The 20,135-nt window shown below is 42.8% G+C and overlaps 1 protein-coding gene across 7 annotated transcripts in view; it reads right to left on the reverse strand.

Annotated features, from left to right (window-relative positions):
- The window catches only part of LOC105475183 (BDP1 general transcription factor IIIB subunit), a 115,178-nt gene extending 96,164 nt beyond the window's left edge, over nucleotides 1-19,014 (reverse strand). For 6 of the 7 annotated variants that reach the window (XR_011624935.1, XR_011624937.1, XR_011624936.1 and 3 more), the window contains exons 1-7: nucleotides 18,595-19,014; nucleotides 16,845-17,121; nucleotides 13,419-13,528; nucleotides 10,616-10,675; nucleotides 8,987-9,112; nucleotides 7,423-7,556; nucleotides 4,389-4,483 (exon numbers count right to left, since the gene is read on the reverse strand). Coding sequence is in view for 3 of the 7 variants with exons in the window: in XM_071098832.1 (XP_070954933.1) it covers nucleotides 4,389-4,483; nucleotides 7,423-7,556; nucleotides 8,987-9,112; nucleotides 10,616-10,675; nucleotides 13,419-13,528; nucleotides 16,845-17,121; nucleotides 18,595-18,806 (1,014 nt within the window). In the remaining 4 variants the exon portion in view is untranslated. The remainder of the gene's footprint in view (nucleotides 1-4,388; nucleotides 4,484-7,422; nucleotides 7,557-8,986; nucleotides 9,113-10,615; nucleotides 10,676-13,418; nucleotides 13,529-16,844; nucleotides 17,122-18,594) is intronic. The other variant, XM_071098831.1, reaches the window with a different exon arrangement.
- Nucleotides 19,015-20,135: the final 1,121 nt, after the last annotated feature.

The following is a 20,135-nucleotide window of genomic DNA, read 5'->3' on the forward strand; positions in this document are numbered from 1 at the left end:
GCACTCCACTCTGGGAAACAGAGCCAGGCTCTGTCTCAAAAAATAAAATAAAAACTTACATCCCAGATGCTTAGAAATTAAGCAACCAACTTTTAAATAACTGAGAAGTAAAGGAAGAAATCACAGGGGAAACTAGAAAATATTTTTAACTGAACAGTAACAACATCGGGCCAGGCACAGTGGCTCATGCCTACAATACCAGCACTTCGGGAGTCCGAGGCAGGAGGATCTGCCTTGAGCTCAAGAGTTGTTTGTTTTTTTTTTTTTTTTTTTGAGACAGAGTCTTGCTCTGTCACCTATGCTGGAGTGCAGTGATGCAATTTTGGCTCACTGCAACCTCTCGCTCCCGGGTTCAAGCAATTCTCTTGCCTCAGCCTTCCGAGTAGCTAGGACTATAAGAGCTTGCTACCACACCTGACTAATTTTTAGATTTTAGTAGAAGTGGGGTTTCATCATGTTGGCCAGGCTGGTCTTGGACTCCTGACCTCAAGTGACCCACCCACCTCAGCCTCCCAAAGTGTTGGGATTACAGGCATGAGCCACCATGCCTGGCCAAGCTCAGAAGTCAGAAACTCGCCTGAGCAACCTGGTGAAAACTCATCTGTACAAAAAAATGCAAAAGTTAGCTGAGCATAGTAGTGCACACCTATAGTCGCAACTTCTTGGGAGGCTAAGGCAGGAGGATTGCTTGAGCCTGGGAGGTGGAGTTTGCAGTCAGCCAAGATCATGCCATTGCACTCCAGCCTGGGCAACAGAGCAAGACTGTCTCAAAAAAAAAAAAAAAAAGAAAAGAAAAAAAATCAAAATTTGTGGGACACAGCTCTAGTGATGCTTAAAAGGAAATGTACAGGCTGGGCACGGTGGCTCATGACTGTAATCCCAGCACTTCGGGAGGCCAAGGTGGGCGTATCATGAGGTCAGGAGATGGAGACCATCCTGGCTAACACAGTGAAACCCCATCTCTACTAAAAATACAAAAAATCAGCCGGGCGTGGTGGCGGGCACCTGTAGTTCCAGCTACTTGGGAGGCTGAGGCAGGAGAATGGTGTGAACCCAGGAGGCAGAGCTTGCAGTGAGCTGAGATCCGCCACTGCACTCCAGCCTGGGTGACAGAGCGAGGCTCCGTCTCAAAAACAAAAAGGAAATGTATAGCTGTAAATGTCTACTTTAGAAAAGAAGGCTTTAAAATCAATGCTTTAAGTGTTCATCTTAAGAAGCTAGAAAAACAAACACAGTAAATGGAAGTGCTGAACGGTAAATTTACAAAAAGTAAATGGAAGTGCTAAACAGTAAAAAAAAAAAATCAATAACAACACACAAACAATTGGAAATTTAAAACTGACATTAAGAAAAGTTGGTTTATTAAGGAGGCTGGGAGAAATGGCTCACACCTGTCATTCCAGAACTTTGGGAGGCCAAAGTAGGCAGATCACTTGAGCCCAGGAGTTCCAAACCAGCCTGAGCAACATGGCAAAACCCAGTCTCTCCAAAAAATACAAAAAACTAGCTGGGCATTGCAGCACATGCCTGTAGTCCCAGCTACTCAGGAGGCTGAGGTGGGAGGATCACTCAAGCCCAGGAGGTTGAGGCTGTAGTGAGCTATGATAGCGCCACTGCACTCCAGCCTGGGTGACAGACTGAGACCCTGTCTCCAAAAAAAAAAAAAAAAAAAAAAAAAAAAAAAAAAAAAAAAAAAAACAGAGAGAGAGAGAGGAAAAATACAAATTATCAATGAAAGAGTAAATTTATAAAATAAACCCTTCCTCCAAAGAAAACTACAGAATCAAATAGTTTCACAGGTAAATTCTATCAAATGTTAAAGACAAAATAATACTAATCTTCAACAAATTATTTCATAAAATAGAAGAGGGAGCACTTTCCAGCTCAATTTCTGTGACCAGTATAAGCCTTATATCAAAATAGGACAGACTTTGTAAAGGAAAATTACAAATCAGTATCCCTCATGAACAAAGTAGCAAAAATATTCTCAAGAAAATGTAGCAAAACAGAACAACACAGAAAAATACACTATGACCAAATGGAGCTTATACAGGAATACAACATCAGTCCAATATTTGAAAATCAATGTAATGTAATTCAGTAGCTTCAAATATAGTCTATTCTCATTTTTGAGATGGAGTCTTACTCCCATTGCGCAGACTGGAGAGCAGTGGCGCAATCTCGGCTCACGGCAACCTCCACCTCCTGGGTTCAGGCGATTCTCCTTCCTCAGCCTCCTGAGTAGCTGGGATTACAGGTATGCGCCACCATGCTTATGGCTAATTTTTGTATTTTTAGTAGAGACAGGATTTCACCATGTTGGCCTGGCTGGTCTTGGACTCCTGACCTCAGGTGATCCACCTGCCTCGGCCTCCCAAAGTGCTAGGATTACAGGTGTGAGCCACCATGCCCGGCCTACTCTTACTTTTCTTTTTTTTTTTTTTTTTTTTTTTTTTGAGACGGAGTCTAGCTCTGTTGCCCAGGCTGGAGTGCAGTGGCCGGATCTCAGCTCACTGCAAGCCCCGCCTCCCGGGTTCACGCCATTCTCCTGCCTCAGCCTCCCGAGTAGCTGGGAGTACAGGCGCCCGCCACCTCGCCCGGCTAATTTTTTTTGTATTTTAGTAGAGACGGGGTTTCACCGTGTTAGCCAGGATGGTCTCGATCTCCTGAACTCGTGATCCGCCCGTCTCGGCCTCCCAAAGTGCTGGGATTACAGGCTTGAGCCACCGCGCCCGGCCTACTCTTACTTTTCTACACTTTACCCAATGACCTGCTAGAGCCATAGTAACCTTTCAGGAAAAGAATCTACATGATTTTTGAGACAAATAGCCCAGTGACAAATTTATAATTAATTACTCAGATCAGCAGAGAGCTCCAATTGTAGACAATTTCTAGCCTTCACAGAATTTTAACATTTTGTTCTTTTATCAAAGATCAACATCAGAAAATGAACGTAAAGAATATAAACAGTTCCTCATCTCTTGCAGAAATACAAGACTATTTCATTACACTGTACAATGCCCCTTATGTAATGTCCCCAGACAATCCATGCCTAATTTAGTTCTAGAGGAAAAAACATACCATCCTAATGGTTCCTTTTATTAATGTAATGAACATGACATGGATGAGAAACGAAAGAAAAAGCCCATGGTTGGGTAAAGATCTCACTATCAATTAAGAATGCATTATGGCAACATAGTGTGATGACACTCAAATGAGCTTAAACCCAGAAAACTTATATAAGTTTCTCAAGCAAAGAAACTAAAAAACAGAGACAGCTCATCCTCTGGGGCATATAATAGCTGTAACTGACATCACTGTTGTTATTAGTGCCACTGGTTGTCCCAGAGTTAAGGGGGCCTAGGAAAGCAGTGGATCAGAAAATGAGAACTGTGTAAACTCAGATTTCTTCTCTTTAAGCTTTCCTAGGAAATTCTGAAATACATTTTGTGTTCAAAAAGCTACCCTTGGCCGGGCATGATGGCTCATGCCTATAATTCCAGCACTTGGTGGGAAGCCGAGGCGGGTGAATCACCAGAGGTCAAGAGTTCGAGACCAGGCTGACCAACACGGTGAAACTCCCTCTACAAAAAATACAAAAATTAGCTGGGCATGGCGGTGTGCGCCTGTAATCCCAGCTACTAGGGAGGCTGAGGTAGGAGAATCACTTGAATTTAGGAGGCAGAGGTTGCAGTGAGCCGAGATCACACCACTGCACTCCACCTGGGCAACAGAGCGAGACTCCATCTCCAAAAAAAAAAAGCTACCCTTAACCAAGGTACTCTGGTACATTTATTTTCTCTTTTCATTATATAACTCTTCTATATCTTAGTTGCAGTGCGTTTTTATTAGTAGATATAAATAAGAAAACACAAAACTAACATAAAGAAGATTGTACCCAAATAAGAACTCATAAATATTACTTTTCAATCAATAAAGAGGGACAAATGTAACAAAAACATCATAACAGTTTTTTTTAAAAAAAAAAAAGATGGGCTGGGAGCAGAGGCTCTTGCCTGTAACCCTAGCACTTTGGGAGGCCAAGATGGGGGGATTACCTGAGCTCGGGAGTTTGAGAGCAGCCTGGGCAACATGGTGAAACCCCGTCTCTACTAAAACACAAAAAAAATCAGCCGGGCGTGGTGGCAAGCGCCTGTAATACCAGCTACGTGACACGCTGAGGCACGAGAATTGCTTGAACCCGGAGGCAGAGGTTGCAGTGAGCTGAGATAGTGCCATCGCACTCCTGAGCAACAAAGTGAAACTCTGTCTCAATGGAAAAAAAAAAAGATGAACTGAGATTTAAACCAAAGGTAAACAAATAATACTACTAACATTTGTAATGTTTGGTCTCTTTCCAATCAACAAATGTGATGGGTTTACTTTACCTTAATTTCTATCCTTGCTCTGTGAGGAAAAAGTTGTCCGATCATAGAAAAGTCAGTTCCTACCATGCTGATGGCTAAAAAAAACATATCTGTTTCTGTGAAAATAAAAGATTTAGAATGACTGAAAATTAATCCTACCAATATTTCAGAGAAAAGAAATCTTACAAAATTTGACAGTACTTAATTTTACTAGAAAGATCCCCATGGAATACCTAAAAACACCTTATTATAAATAAAAACTTTTCAGTATAAGAAATCATAGGCTGGGCATGGTGACTCACGCCTGCAATCCCAGAACTCTGGGAGGCCAAGGCGGGCAGATCATTTGAGGACAAGAGTTGGAGATCAGGGCTGGTCACAGTGGCTCATGCCTGTAATCATAGCACTTTGGGAGGCTGAGGCGGGTGGGTCACCTGAGGTCGGGAGTTTGAGACCAGCCTGACCAACATGGAGAAACCCCATCTCTACTAAAAATACAAAATTAGCCGGGCATGGTGGCACATGACTGTAATTCCAGCTACATGGGAGGCTGAGGCAGAAGAATCGCTTGAACCCAGGAGGCAGAGATTGTGGTGAGCCAAGATTGCGCCATTGCACCCCAACCTGGGCAACGAAAGTGAAACTCCATCTCAAAAAAAAAAAAAAAAAAGAGTTCAAGACCAGCCAGGCCAACATGGTGAAACCCCGTCTCTACCAAAAATTTAAAAAAAATGAGCCGGGCATGGTGGCGTGCACCTGTAATCCCAGCTACTGGGGAGGCTGAGGCAGAAGAATAGCTTGAATCCGGGAGGTGGAGGTTACAGTGAGCTGAGATGGCACCACTGCACTCCAGCCTGGGCAAAAAGAGCAAGACTCCACCTCAAAAAAAAAAAAAAAGAAAGAAAAAGAAATCATACAAAAGCAGCTGGATTTTTTTTTTTTAAGACATTCATTCTGCCTAGCTGATTTTATTCGAAGTGCTCTGAAGAAAACTATGAGTCATAGTCAGGATAGGGTTACACTACGTAAGCAACTAAGATGTGCTAAGCAGTATATAAAGAAAGTAGCTAGAAAAATACAGAAGAGGCCAGGCATGTTGGCTCACGCTTGTAAATACCAGCACTATGGGAGGCCAAAGCGGGCACATCGGTTGAGGTCAGGAGTTCCAGACCATCCTGGCCAACACAGTGAAATCCCGTCTCTACTAAAAACACAGAAATTAGCTGGGCATGGTGACATATGCCTGTAATCCCAGCTACTCGGGAGGCTGAGGAAGGAGAATCACTTGAACCCAGGAGGTGGAGGTTGCAGTGAGCCAAGATCCCACCACTGCACTCCAGCCTGGGTGACAGAGTGAGACTCTGTCTCAAAAAAAGAAACCATTAACAGAAGTTACACCTCAGGAGAATAGGAACAGGGAAATGAAAGATGGGAAGTATAGAATCTTTTTACTCTATATTCTGCTGTTTGAATTTTTCCCCAAAACTGCTGTTTTTAAAATAAAAATAGTAAGTGCCAACATGCAACAGATTTTTAACAGCATAATATTTATCTATAGAAACTTTATTATACAGTATTATCTGAGGTAGAACATTATTCACATTAGAAATATTGTATTGTTGGCCAAGCACAGTGGCTTACGCCTGTAATCCCAGCACTTTGGGAGGCTGAGGCAGGCGGATCACCTGAGGTCAGGAGTTCGAGACCAGTCTGGCCAACATGGTGAAACCCCATCTCTACTAAAAACACAAAAATGAGCTGGGCATGGTGGCAGGCACCTGTAATACCAGCTGCTCAAGAGGCTGAGGCAGAAGAATCGCTTGAACCCAGGAGGCAGAGGTTGCAGTGAGCCGAAATCGCAGCACTGCACTCCAGCCTAGGCGACAACAGCAAAACTCCATCTCAAAAAAAAAAAAGGAAATATTGTATTGTTAATTTTGACTTAAATGGTATTTGTTGTACAGAGATTTGACAGAGAGGAACATTCCAGTCAAAATGACTATAAAGTTAACTCTTAAAAAATATTTCCTTAAGCACAACAGTGACTAAAAGAAACTTAAAAAGAAAAAAAAGAAAGAACAGATTCTGGGCAGGGCACAATGGCTCACATCTGTAATCTCAACACTTTGGGAGGCAAAGGCACGAGGATCGCTTGAGCCCAGGCATTGGAGACCAGACTGGGCAACATATTGAGACCTTATTTCTTCAAAAAATCCAAAAAACAGGTCAGGTGTGGTGGCTCCTGCCTGTAATCCCAGCACTTTGGGAGGCCAAGGCGGGCAGATCACCTGAGGTCAGGAGTTTGAGACCAGCCTGACCAACATGGTAAAACCCCATCTCTACTAAAAGTACAAAAATTAGCTGGGGTTGGTGGCAGGTGCCTGTAATCCCAGCTACTTGGGAAGGTGAGGCAGAAGAATCACTTGAACCCAGGAGGCAGAGGTTGCAGTGAGTCGAGATCGCACCACTGCACTCCAGCCTGGGCAAAAAGAGGGTAACTCCATCTCAAAAAAAAAAAAAAAAAATCCCAAAAATTAGCTGGGTATGGTGGCACACGCCTGTAGTGCCAGCTGCTCTGGAAGGCTGAGGCAGGAAGATCACATGAGCCCAGGAGTCCAGGCTGCAGTTAGCTATGATCGTTTCACTGCACTCCAGCCTCTGCAATCATCAAGACCCTATCTCTACTTTCTAATTTTTTTTTTAAATTTTTTTGTAGAGATGAGGTCTTGCTTTGTTGCCCAAGTTGGTCTCAAACTCCTGACCTCAAGTGATCCTCCTGCCTCAACCTCCCAAAGTGCAGGAATTACAGGTGTAAGCCACTGCACCTGGCTGAGACCCAGCTGCTATAAAAAATAAAATTTTTTTAAAGATTTGTAAGATAAAGTCAGAGATACCATTCCATGGAGGGCATAAGATAGAGGTGTCAATAATAAAATTAGCTGGAATAAAATGGTAGTCTGCATTTTATTTACTTAGGGGAGAACTGATTTAATTCCGAAACAGTCACTTCATTTCAAATAAAGAACTTACACATTTTTAAATGAAAATTAGTTACCTTTGTTTGACCATGGCTTAGAGTAATAATTTTTCCTAAAGCTGGAGTATGTAGTTGTAGAACCGCGCTCAAATATGGGGTCATTTTCTTCAACAACACAAGGGCCTTTCGTTCTTAAAACTTCTACAGTTAAACTGAAATAAATACATTTTTAAATAGAGCTATACTAAAAACAAGGAAACAAATAGTAAATGAGATGTAAATAGTTACATTTTGAGGTTTAGCATGGCAATCATATCAAAAGTATAATATTTATGTGAAATATGGGTATTTTCCAAGCATCTGCTAAGTTTTACCTAAAATGTGATTCCAAGAGAGTAGAAAGAAGTGTCAACTCATTTTCAAACTCCATAACAGCAATATATTTAAAAAATATCTTTGGGGCCGGGCGCGGTGGCTCAAGCCTGTAATCCCAGCACTTTGGGAGGCCGAGACGGGTAGATCACGAGGTCAGGAGATCGAGACTATCCTGGCTAACACGGTGAAACCCCGTCTCTACTAAAAAATACAAAAAACTAGCCGGGCGAGGTGGCGGGCGCCTGTAGTCCCAGCTACTCGGGAGGCTGAGGCAGGAGAATGGCGTGAACCCGGGAGGCGGAGCTTGCAGTGAGCTGAGATCCGGCCACTGCACTCCAGCCTGGGCGACAGAGCGAGACTCCGTCTCAAAAAAAAAAAAAAAAAAAAATCTTTGGGCTACGTATTATAAAAAGGTATTTGTATTATTGATTTCCACAAGTCTTTGATATTCAATATGTATTACTGTGCTGGAATCAATGGAAATTTTGAAAAACATAAGCACTTTATTTTTTACATTCCTGCAGACAAAGCAGTTAAACATGCTCTAACTATTTAATGACCAGTAAAATCATCATTACAAACTAATGGAAAACAGCACACAAAAACAACTATTATTAGTATTATATTTATGTTTAATTATAGAATGTAAATGCTGTAAAATTATTTTTCACTAGCTAAACATTCAAAGACCTTCCATTGCTCTATTTATTTACTTACTAATTTATCACTTTAAAAAAAAAAATACCCTTAAAACAACTAAATTCCACGATGCCCAATGTGAGAAATTTAATGTTATAACAGAAATTAAACCAGAAGATGAATTATACCGCACCATAACAAAAATCATAAAATACGTTAAACCTACATTTCACTGTATATCCATCAGTTATCACCACACATCAGGATATGTTAATAATATGAGAACCTGAATATTGACTTCAAGACTGTGTCAATCTTAGAAATTTATCCTCAGTGGAAGACAGCATATGATTAGTTCAACAGCCTGACTCAATGACCAGTAAAGATGATAAAACAATGGTGTTAGGTTAATAGGAGAAAGGGCATCTTCTCATACAAAAGAGTTATAAAAATTACTAAAATTTATAAATTAATCTAACCCACTTTTCCATTTACAATATTCATTATGCAAATATAAATGTCAAGGTCTAAGTGACAAAGGCCGATATAGAAAGAGGACCTCTTTCACTAGACAAAGCATGTTTGTTCTCATATAATTAAAATCTCACTTTCTCTCTTTTTTAAATACCTTTCTTCATCCAAAATAATAGAGCCATCTTCTGCCACTTTTACTCGAGGAACCAGTAATGGCCCATCATCTGTCTCTTCTTCCATTTCATTATCTTCAGCATTAGCAGTACTCTTACCTTCTTGCCTACCAGATATAAAGATGAGTTAATTCACAAAGGCATGAAAAGTAGTCCCTGAATAGTATAAAACTTAAAATAAATGATTACAAACTCAACCTTCTAGCTATTTCCAACTTTTCCTATAATCCAAATGAAAACAGTATGTGTTGTTAAGGACACAATTAGAGGATTTTCTCAAGTTTTATCTCAACTCCTGGCCTCAAGTGATCTTCCTGCCTTGGCCTCCAAAAGTGCTAGGATTACAAGCCTGAACCACCATGTCCTGCTTGTTTCTCTTCATTTTAAAAGAGAGTAAAGACTTCTTGAGCAGGCCGGGCGCGGTGGCTCAAGCCTGTAATCCCAGCACTTTGGGAGGCCAAGACAGGCGGATCACGAGGTCAGGAGATCGAGACCATCCTGGCTAACACCGTGAAACCCCGTCTCTACTAAAAATACAAAAAACTAGCCGGGCGAGGTGGCGGGCGCCTGTAGTCCCAGCTACTCCGGAGGCTGAGGCAGGAGAATGGCGTAAACCCGGGAGGCGGAGCTTGCAGTGAGCTGAGATCCGGCCACTGCACTCCAGCCCGGGCTACAGAGCAAGACTCCATCTCAAAAAAAAAAAAAAAAAAGACTTCTTGAGCCAGGCGTGGTGGCTCATGCCTGTAATCCCAGCACTTTGGGAGGCCAAGGCAGGTGGATCACGAGGTCAAGAGATGGAGACCATCCTGACCAACATGGTGAAACCCCATCTCTACTAATACAAAAATTAGCTGGGCATGGTGGCGCACAGCTGTAGTCCCAGCTGCTCGGGAGGCTGAGGCAGCAGAATCACTTGAACCCAGGAGGCAGAGGCTGCAGTGAGCCGAGATCGCACCACTGCACTCAAGCCTGGCGACAGAGCGAGACTCCATCTCAAAAAAAAAAAAAAAAAAAAATTTAGCCAAACATGGCGGCACACACCTATACTCCCGGCTACTCAGGAGGCTGAGGCAGGAGGATCACTTGAGCCCAGGAGGTCAAGGCTGCAGTGAGCTGTGTTCACACCACTGCACTCCAGCCTGGGTGACACAGCAATACCCTGTCTCAAAAATTAAATTAAAATTTTAAAATTACCAAAACAAAAGTCCAACCAAATGTAATTTTTTTTTAAGAGACAAAGTCTTGCTCTGTCACCCAGGCTGGAATGCAGTGGCATGATCATAGCTCACTACAGCCTTGAACGTGTGGGCTCGAGCGATCCTCCCACCTCAGCCTCCTGAATAACTAGGACTACATGTACACACCACCATGTACAGCTTATTTTTACATTTTTTGTAGAGACAAAATGTCACTATGACGCTCAGGCTGGTCTCAACCCCTGGCTTTGGGCAATCCTCCCATCTTGGTTCCGCAAAGTGCTGAGATTACAGGAGTGAGCCACTGTGCCTGACCCCAGTCAAATGTAATTCGACTATAACAGGAAGCACCATTTGATCTCATTTAAAAAATGTAGCAACAGAATATATTCAAAAATAAAATAAAATACTTACTCTCTTGTCTGGACTGGAGTCAATGGCTTTTCAGTTTTCTTTTCTTGTTCCAGTGAAGAACTATTGAACATAAATAACAATACCTTTAATAAATTATTAATTTATATCCTCTCAATTCTATCTGTAGGCAGAAGAAAATTATTCTAACTTCTAATTTTTAAAGATATGCCATAGCATTTTGTTAATGACGGTGCAATCCAACAACCGATTTTTCAGTCAGAAGCTTGTCATCACGTACAAATAATTTGTTAGGTCCTAAGTAGAGAATACTCTTTTTTTTTTTTTTAATACAACAATAGGGTCTTGCTGTGTCACTCAGGCTGAAGTGCAGTGGTGTGATCTCAGCTCCACGTAACCTCTACTTCTTGAGCTCAAGCAATCCTCCCACCTCAGCCTCCCAAGTAGCTGGGACTATAGGTGCGTGCCACCACACAGGGCTAATTTTTGTCTTTTAATTTTTTGTAGAGACGAGGTTTCACCATATCGCCCAGGCTGGTCTCAAACTCCGGGGATCGTGCCATCCTCCCACCTTAGCTTCCCAAAACACTGGGATTACAGGCATGAGCCACCACGCCCAGCAGAGAATGTTCTTATCCTCTAACTCCCCAGTGAAAGGAGGCTCCCAATCCCAAGGCATGAAGCTGCTTAGGTGACTTGTCTTCAACTCCTAGATGTTAAACAACTCAAAACCTAGGTTTCTGGCCCTTTCTTCAACAGGGCCAAAGACCTGGTGAATCTGAAAAAGGACTATGCTAAGGAACTGTCCCTATTCCTACCTCTACCTGCTAAACCATCAACAATACAACAATGAGATTTATTATAAACCTTCTGCCTCAGAAACCCCAGGCTAACTTTAATAAAGAAACTTTGTTCTTGGAGGATTTACTAATCACACTACTACTGTCTTTATTAGAAGGCAGGGCCGGGCGCGGTGGCTCACGCCTGTAATCCCAGCACTTTGGGAGGCCGAGGCGGGCGGATCACAAGGTCAGGAGATCGAGACCACGGTGAAACCCCGTTTCTACTAAAAATACAAAAAATTAGCCGGGCGCGGTGGCGGGCGCCTGTAGTCCCAGCTACTCAGGAGGCTGAGGCAGGAGAATGGCGTGAACCCGGGAGGCGGAGCTTGCAGTGAGCCGAGATTGCGCCACTGCACTCCAGCCTAGGCGACAGAGCAAGACTCTGTCTCAAAAAAAAAAAAAAAAAAAAGAAGGCAGGGCATAAAACTTCAATCACTCCTTTAGATCAGTTTATAGTATGTTAAAAATAGAAACTGCAGGGGCCGGGCGCGGTGGCTCAAGCCTGTAATCCCAGCACTTTGGGAGGCTGAGACGGGCGGATCACGAGGTCAGGAGATCGAGACCATCCTGGCTAACACGGTGAAACCCCGTCTCTACTAAAAAATACGAAAAACTAGCCGGGCGAGGTGGCGGGCACCTGTAGTCCCAGCTACTCTGGACGCTGAGGCAGGAGAATGGCGTAAACCCAGGAGGCGGAGCTTGCAGTTAGCTGAGATCCGGCCACTGCACTCCAGCCTGGGCGACAGAGCGAGACTCCGTCTCAAAAAAAAAAAAAAAAAATAGAAACTGCAATCCTTTCAAATTTTTTTTTTTTTTTTTTACATGAGACAGAGTCTCGCTGTCTCCCAGGCTGGAGTGCAGTGGTGCAATCTTGGCTCACTGCCACCTTGAACTCCCAGGTTCAAGTGATCCTCCCACCTCAGCCTCCTCCTATGCGCCACAATGCCCACCTAATTTTTGTATTTTTTGTAGAGATGGGGTCTCACTATGTTGTCCAGGCTGGTCTCAAACTCCTGGCCTCAAGTGATCCTCTCACCTTGGCCTCCCAAAATGCTGTGATTACAGGGGTGAGCCACCTCGCCCGGCCAAAATTGCAATCTTGAGTACAGAAAAGTGGCTTAGTTGGTTTCACTATGCCTTGGTAATTAATATAACAAAGAAAAAAAATTTTTTTTTAAACAGCATCTCGCTCTGTCACCCAGACTGCACCCAGAATGCAGTGACATGAACATTGTTCACTGTAGCCTCAAATGCCAGGGCTCAACCAGTCCTCCTGCCTCAGACTCCCAAACAGCTGGAACTACAGGCACATGCCACCATGCCTGGCTAATTTTTGTATTTTTTGTAGAGAGAGGGTTTCACCATGTTGCCCAGGCTGGTCTCAAACTCCAGGACCCAAGCGGCCCACCTGCCTTGGTCTCCTAAAGTGCTGGGATTACAGGCATGAGCCACTGCGCCTAGTGAGGAAATTTATTTTTAATCTCAGAAATAAAGGGCATAATTAAACATCCCCAGAAAGCAATTACTTGAAATACAGCTACTTTTGGTTATGAAATTATATTTAAAAGGACATATGTGTTCCAAATTTTGTCAACATGCTTTTGGAAAACAAAAAACTGTACTATAAAAGTGATATTTATATAACTACATACCCAAAGAAAGTAAAACAGAAGGCCAGGCACGGTGGCTCACGCCTGTAATCTCAGCACTTTGGGAGGCCAAAGTGGGTGGATCACCCAAGGTAAGGAGTTTGAAACCAGGCAAGCCAACATGGCGAAACCCAGTCTCTACTAAAAATATAAAAATTAGCCAGATGTGGTGGTGAGCATCTGTAATCCCAGCTACTCAGGAATCTGAGGCAGGAGAATCACTTGAACCTGGGAGGCAGAGGATGCAGTGAGCCAAGATTGCACCACTGCACTTCAGCCTGGGTGACGGAGCAAGACTCTACCTCAAAAAAAAAAAAAAAAAGAGACAGTAAAGCTGAAATAAATTTTACTTACGTCATTGGATTGTTATCTGGTAGATAATATATGAAGTCTCTCATAGTCATTTTTGAACGATCTGGTGGCCTCTGACTTTCATTTATAGCATATTTGTTTTTCCATTGTTTCTGTATACATAAACACACACAGATCCACTTTTATAAATACTAAAGAATTTCAGATGTACTATATGCAAATATACAGTCCACTGTTGCATTCACTATAAGTGCTCTAATATTATTCTCACCCTAGTTACGTAATTTTGTAGATGGAATATTAAAAAGTTGTAGCACATTACCCTTAATAGTTTTTAGTTTTTATTTATCTACTTTTGAGATGGGGTCTTGCTGTGTTGTCCAGGCTAGAGTGCAGTGGTGCAATCATAGCTCACTGCAGCCTTGAACTCCTGAGCTCAAGCAGTCCTCCCACCTCAGCCTCCCAAGTAGCTGGGACTACAGATGCTTGCCACAACACCTGGCTAATTTTGTGGGGTTTTGTTTTTTTTTTTTTTTTGGTAGAGATGAAGTCTCCCTACATTGCCAAGGCTGGTCTCAAATTCCTGGGCTCAAGTGATCCTCCTGCCTCAGCCTCCTAAAGCACTGGGATTACAGGAGTAAACCACACACCCAGGCAGCATTTAGATTTTAACAACTAAAGTGACTAGGACTAGATAAAAGCTCAATGTGGCCAGGCACAGTGGCTTATGCCTATAATCCCAGTACCTTGGGAGGCTGACGCAGGAGGATTGCTTGAGCTCAGGAGTTACCAGCCTGGGCAACATAATGAGACCCTATCTCTACAAAAAAATATTAAAAAATTAGCTGTATGTGGTGGCATATGCCTATAGCCACAGCCACTTGGGAGGCTGAGGTGGAAGGATCACTTGAGCCTGGGAGGCTGAAGTTGCAGTGAACTGTAATCATACTAGCACACTCCATCCTGGGTGTGCTTGTCTCAAAACTAAATAAATAATAAAAGAATAACACTAATAAAGCTCAATGTATAAAATGCTTACTGATGCCTTCTAACTAAACATCTTAATAGCTCACTGAGAATTTATGCTTACACAGCTTTTTTTTAACCCTGTAGTGAATTGAAATTCTGTGTATTTTGTAAAATTCTTGAAGCAAATGTTTAATCTTTAATTCCCCAAAATAAATACGCAAGTAAGCAGTTTCTGTAAAATACAGAACTTTTTTTTAATTCCCCCATCCCCAATTCCCAACCCATAAAACATTTTTAGAGGCTTACTCTTTTTTTTTTTTTTGAGACATAGCCTTGCTCTGTCACCCAGGTTGGAGTGCAGTAGCACAATTTTGGCTTACTGCAACCTCTGCCTCCCAGGTTCAAGCAATTCTCGTAAGGCTTACATTTTACAAGACATAAATTCAAAGCTTGTTTTCTCCTGTGTAAAACAGTGATATCTACTTCACACAGTTGATATAATTACCTAACATAACAGACATAAAGCACGAAGCAAAATGCCTTCCCTTAATTTTAAAAAAAACTAAAGAGGCATTTTATAATTCATAACAGGAGCTGACACTGGTTGGGCACTTACTATTTTCAAGACATAGTTTTTTTGTTTGATTTTTTTTGAGACAGAGTCTCGCTCTGTCACTCATGCTGGAGTGCAATGGTGCAATCTTGGCTCACTGCAACCTCTGCCTCCCGGGTTCAAGTGATTCTCCTGTCTCAGCCTCCTGAATAGCTGAGATTACAGGCGTGCACCACCATGACCAGATAGTTTTTATATTTTTAGTAGAGACAGCGTTTCACCATGTTGGCCAGGCTGGTCTTGAACTCCTGACCTCTGGTTATCAGCCCACCATAGTCTCCCAAAGTGCTGGGATTACAGGCATAAGCCACCACACCAGGCCCATTTTAAGTGTGTTTTACATGTATTGACTCATTTAATCTTCACAACCCTCCAATGAGATAGACAGAGGTTGAGCATCTCTTATCTGAAATACTTGAGACCAGAAATGATACACATTTTGGATTTTTTCACATTTTTGAATATTTGCAGAATACATACTGGCTAAGCATCTCTAACCTGAAAATCTGAAATCCAATATGCTCCAATGAGCATTTCCTTGGAGCATCACTTTGGCACTCAAAAAACATTTTGGACTTTGGAGCATTTTCAATTTCAGGGATGCTCAACCTGAACTATTATTGGTCCTATTTTACAGATGAGGAAATAGATTAATTAAATTACTCAAGGTCACATAGCTAGTAAAGAAAAGAAGCTGAGGTTCAATCCTTAAGTATTTAACTCCAGGGCCAGCACACTCTACTGCTGTTACCTGCCCTTCTAGAAAAGAAATCAATCCTGAAGATTAAAAAGAACATGGACTCTACTATATGCATACCACAAATTTTTCCCACTTGTAATTTCCCATATTGTCAATTTAGAAAACATTACCAATTCATTCTGCTCAACTACATTTGTCTTTTTTTATTTTTTTATTTTTGGAGACCGTTTCACTCTATCACCCAGGCTGGAGTACAGAGGCACAATCTCAGCTCACTGCAACTTCCACCTCCCAGGTTCAAGCAATTCTCATGCCTCAGCCTCCCCAGTAGTTAGGATTACAGATGCATGCCACCAGGCCCAGCTAATTTTTGTATTTTTAGTAGAGACAGGGTTTTGCCATGTTGGCCAGGTTGGTCTTGAACTCCTGACCTCAAGTGATCTGCCCGCCTAGTGCTCCCAAAGTGCTGAAATTACAGGCATGAGCCACCAAGCCCAGCATATGCTTGCCTTAATTCAAATAAATACATCGCTTGTCACTTGGATATCTTTATATGAAAAATCTAAGGCCGGGCGCAGTGGCTCAAACCTGTAATCCCAGCACTTTAGGAGGCCGAGACGGGTGGATCACGAGGTCAGGAGATCGAGACCATCCTGGCTGACACGGTGAAACCCCGTCTCTACTAAAAAAAATACAAAAAACTAGCCGGGCGAGGTGGCGGGCGCCTGTAGTCCATTACTCAGGAGGCTGAGGCAGGAGAATGGCGTAAACCCGGGAGGCGGAGCTTGCAGTGAGCTGAGATACGGCCACTGCACTCCAGCCCGGCACTCCAGCCCGGGCGACAGAGCAAGACTCCGTTTCAAAAAAAAAAAAAAAATCTGACTGAAGGTTTATTTTATAAACATGTTTGTGTATGTATATCTATGTGTATGTGTATGAAACTTATTTGTGGCCTTAACTAAAAACAGTGAAAACATAAATAAATAATGTAAAAATTACTATCAGTGAAAAATGTAATTTAAGTCCATGGTGTATCAATCCATTAACAAGAAGGGATGTTCTATTGACTGAGGGATGTTATGCAGTTTTGTTCCCCCATCAAAATGCTACAAACGCTTTTCTTCCCAATGATTCCTTACTAACATAAACAGAAGGCAACAACAAAATCCTGATTCTCCTCCTTTACCTTCTCTTTTCTCAATTCTTCTTTTAACATTTCCCTCAGTTTCTGGGCTTTGTATATTCGGTATCTGTCTGAGCACGGCTGTTTCTCTTTTGTTGGAGTGGCAGTTGGCTGTGCAGCCTCTTGATTAACTGTAGATAAGGGATGAGATTCTGAAGGAACACTGACACTAGCCTTAACCAGACTAGAAGTACTTGATATTCGCTTTCTTCTCTGTGAAACAGTAGGGGAAGATCTACTGGATTCTTCAACATCATTGTCACTACCAGTCTTTTCAGAACTGTTGAAATTAAAAAAGAAAAAAAGAGGGCACCATGAGTCTTCTGTTACACATGCTAGTTTTAACACTTAGTCTGGTGAAAATCCAAAACCTCAATCTCGTAATTAAAAAAAAACTAATAACTTGAGATGTATGATAATTATGACAGGTTACAAAAAAATTTCTTTAGTAAATCTTTTAAATATATGTAAATTCTAATAGACTCTTAATCTTTTCCAAACATAAAGTCCCTAGGCACATTAGAACACATAATTATAGGCTTAGTTCCCTCAAAACAAATAACCAAGTTACAGAACGAAGCTTAATCAACCTAATTTGAATTACTAAGTAAAAAAGTAATAATTTATCATTAAATTAATTTATATATAAAAATAAAAAAATTTTAATTCACTCTGACATTTTAAACTGGTCTAAACTACCGGCATTTTACTTATCAAAGAGAGGTCAAATCAAATATGCAAAACTTCAAACCTCTGAAATACCTATATTGCAGTGTTTGAAGAAAAACATTTAGTTACAGTAGCCAAACCCAGTTCCCTTTGAGGCAGAAATCATTTATCTTTTGTCAGGTACAACGCTACTTATACAGCCATCAGAATAAACTCTTCAGTCAAAAAAAGTACTGAGTCACCCCAAATTGCATATTAGATATGGTACACCTCAGATATAAATATTTCAGGAATGGTCTATAAATGCAACTTAAGTCAAGAAAAGAGGTGGTATAAGTCAATAATTAAAAAGTCTACTTTTTTCATATTTTACAACTACTTATAAAAAATTAGAAAATGCCTTAACTTACAGAATAACCTTTCCAGAAAGACTTCAATTTAAATTTGTATCTTAGCTGTTATAACAATGTGATACATGCATTATCTGCATTTCACTCAATAATGTTGAGTGCATAATGACAGAATATATATCCTATAGATTTTTACAACTAGCAAAGACCCACAAAAAATTTATAAAAAGAGGCCGGGCACGGTGGCTCACGCCTGTAACCCCAGCACTTTTGGCTGAGGCAAGTGGATCACTTGAGGTCAGGAGTTTGAGTACAGCCTGGCCAACATGGTAATTATCTTCTCCTTTAAAAAATAAATACTTTATATTTTGAAAGACAAAAACACTTCCCTGCAAAGCACTCCAGAAGGATGAAAACTATCGTGACCTAAACTCTCAAATGAATAGTGTGGCTATTCTTCACTTCAGGACTGCCATACCCCGATTCTTCCCACCACCACTTGGAAGACATGGTCTCCTCTCGGAGAATCTACAGACCGTGACAAAATCCACATAAGCCACACCCTGCAGGTCAGACAACCAACCTGCAGTTTGGAGTGGTTTCATCAAGCCTCAACTGAAAGGCTTACAGCAAACGACAGCGGACTCCTATGATAAAATTCATTTGCTCAGCTTCCAGGTGACAGGCCCGGAGAGGCGGGGCAAATGAAAATTCTTCCCTCTGCAAGCTCTTACCTGCGCCTAGGAGCCTTTTCTTGGGGCTCCGCTCCACCGAAATCGACTGCGGGTACATCTGTGGGCTCCGCTGGCTTGGAAGCAGAGTCCGTGGCAGGCTCCGGCGGCCTGGGAGACTCCTGTCCACGCTGGGGATTGGGAGCTGTGGAGCCCCTGGCGCCTACACTAGGCCTGACATTCGGCTTCACGCTAAGGCGTGCCCTGCGGAACATGGCGGAGGCAGGGGGCCCGGGGAGGCAGCCTTGACGGCCGCTCACAGCCCCGAGCCCCGGCGGCTGCCCGGAAAGGGGATTAGGAACTACGCCGTCCCCACAAAGCCACACTACCAGCCCAGGGGGCAGCTACCGCAGTTTCACGCCGCCGCCGCCGCCTCCTCCTCTCTCCCGCCGCCGCCGCTTTTTCATGACCCTGCCACACACTGATGGCTAAATTTCACCCTCCTCCCAGCTCCCCCGCCCTCACAGGGCGCCGGAACTGATTGCGCCATCAGCCAGCGCCGCAGAATGACGTCAGACGCACAGCACTGGGAGCCATGGTAACTACCAAGCTACTGAGACTGGGTTAACTGTGGACCAGAAATTGAGATGCAGAGATATTTGCTCTTTCTTCTCCAGGAGTCCTTAGGAGTAGTTGAAAAGAGGAAAAGAAGAAAGTCGACTTCTCAGCTCAAACCTTTACTGGAAGTATTAAAATCGCTGGTCGATTTTGTTTTTAGAAGGTCCTGAAGGGTTTAGAAATTCTAAATTGAGTAGACAGATTAAATGCTGGTGTGAAGAAACTGATCATAGTTACCTCCCAGGAGAGGAATGGGTTTCTGGAAAATACATCGTGGTAGGAAGACCATTTACCGTACGCTGTTGTGTACTTTTTTGTTTTTTTCCTTTGAGACAGGGTCTTGCTCTGTCCCCTAGGCAGGAGTGGTACAGTAGCGCGATCTTGGCTCACTGCAGCCTCCACCTCTCGGGCTCAGGCGATTCTCCTGTCTCAGCCTCCCAAGTTGCTGGGACCACAGGCGCGCGCCACCAGAAACGGCTAATTTTTTTTTTTTTTTTTTTTTTTTTTTTTTTTTTGTATATTTACTGGAGACGGGGTTCATCGTGTTGCCCAAGCTGATCTTGAACTCCTGGGCTCAAGCGATCCACCTGACTTGGCCTCCCAAACTGCTGGGATTACAGACGTGAGCCACCACGCCCAACCTCCTTGTGTACTTTTTTTTTTTGAAACGGAGTCTCGCTCTGTCTCCCAGGCTGGAGTGCAGTGGCGCGATCTCCGCTCACTGCAAGCTCCGTCGCCCCCCGCATTCACGCCATTCTCCTGCCTCAGCCTCCCGAGAAGCTGGGACTACAGGCGCCCGCCACCACGCCCGGCTAATTTTTCTATATTTTTACTGGAGACGGGGTTTCACCGTGTTCGCCAGGGTGGTCTCGATCTCCTGACCTTGTGATTCGCACGCCTCGGCCTCCCAAAGTGCTGGGATTACAGGCGTGAGTCACCGCACCCAGCCCTTTGTGTACTTTTTAATATGAATGTATCGCCCGAGA

This window comes from Macaca nemestrina, chromosome 6 (assembly GCF_043159975.1).
Source record: "Macaca nemestrina isolate mMacNem1 chromosome 6, mMacNem.hap1, whole genome shotgun sequence".
NCBI lineage: Eukaryota > Metazoa > Chordata > Mammalia > Primates > Cercopithecidae > Macaca > Macaca nemestrina.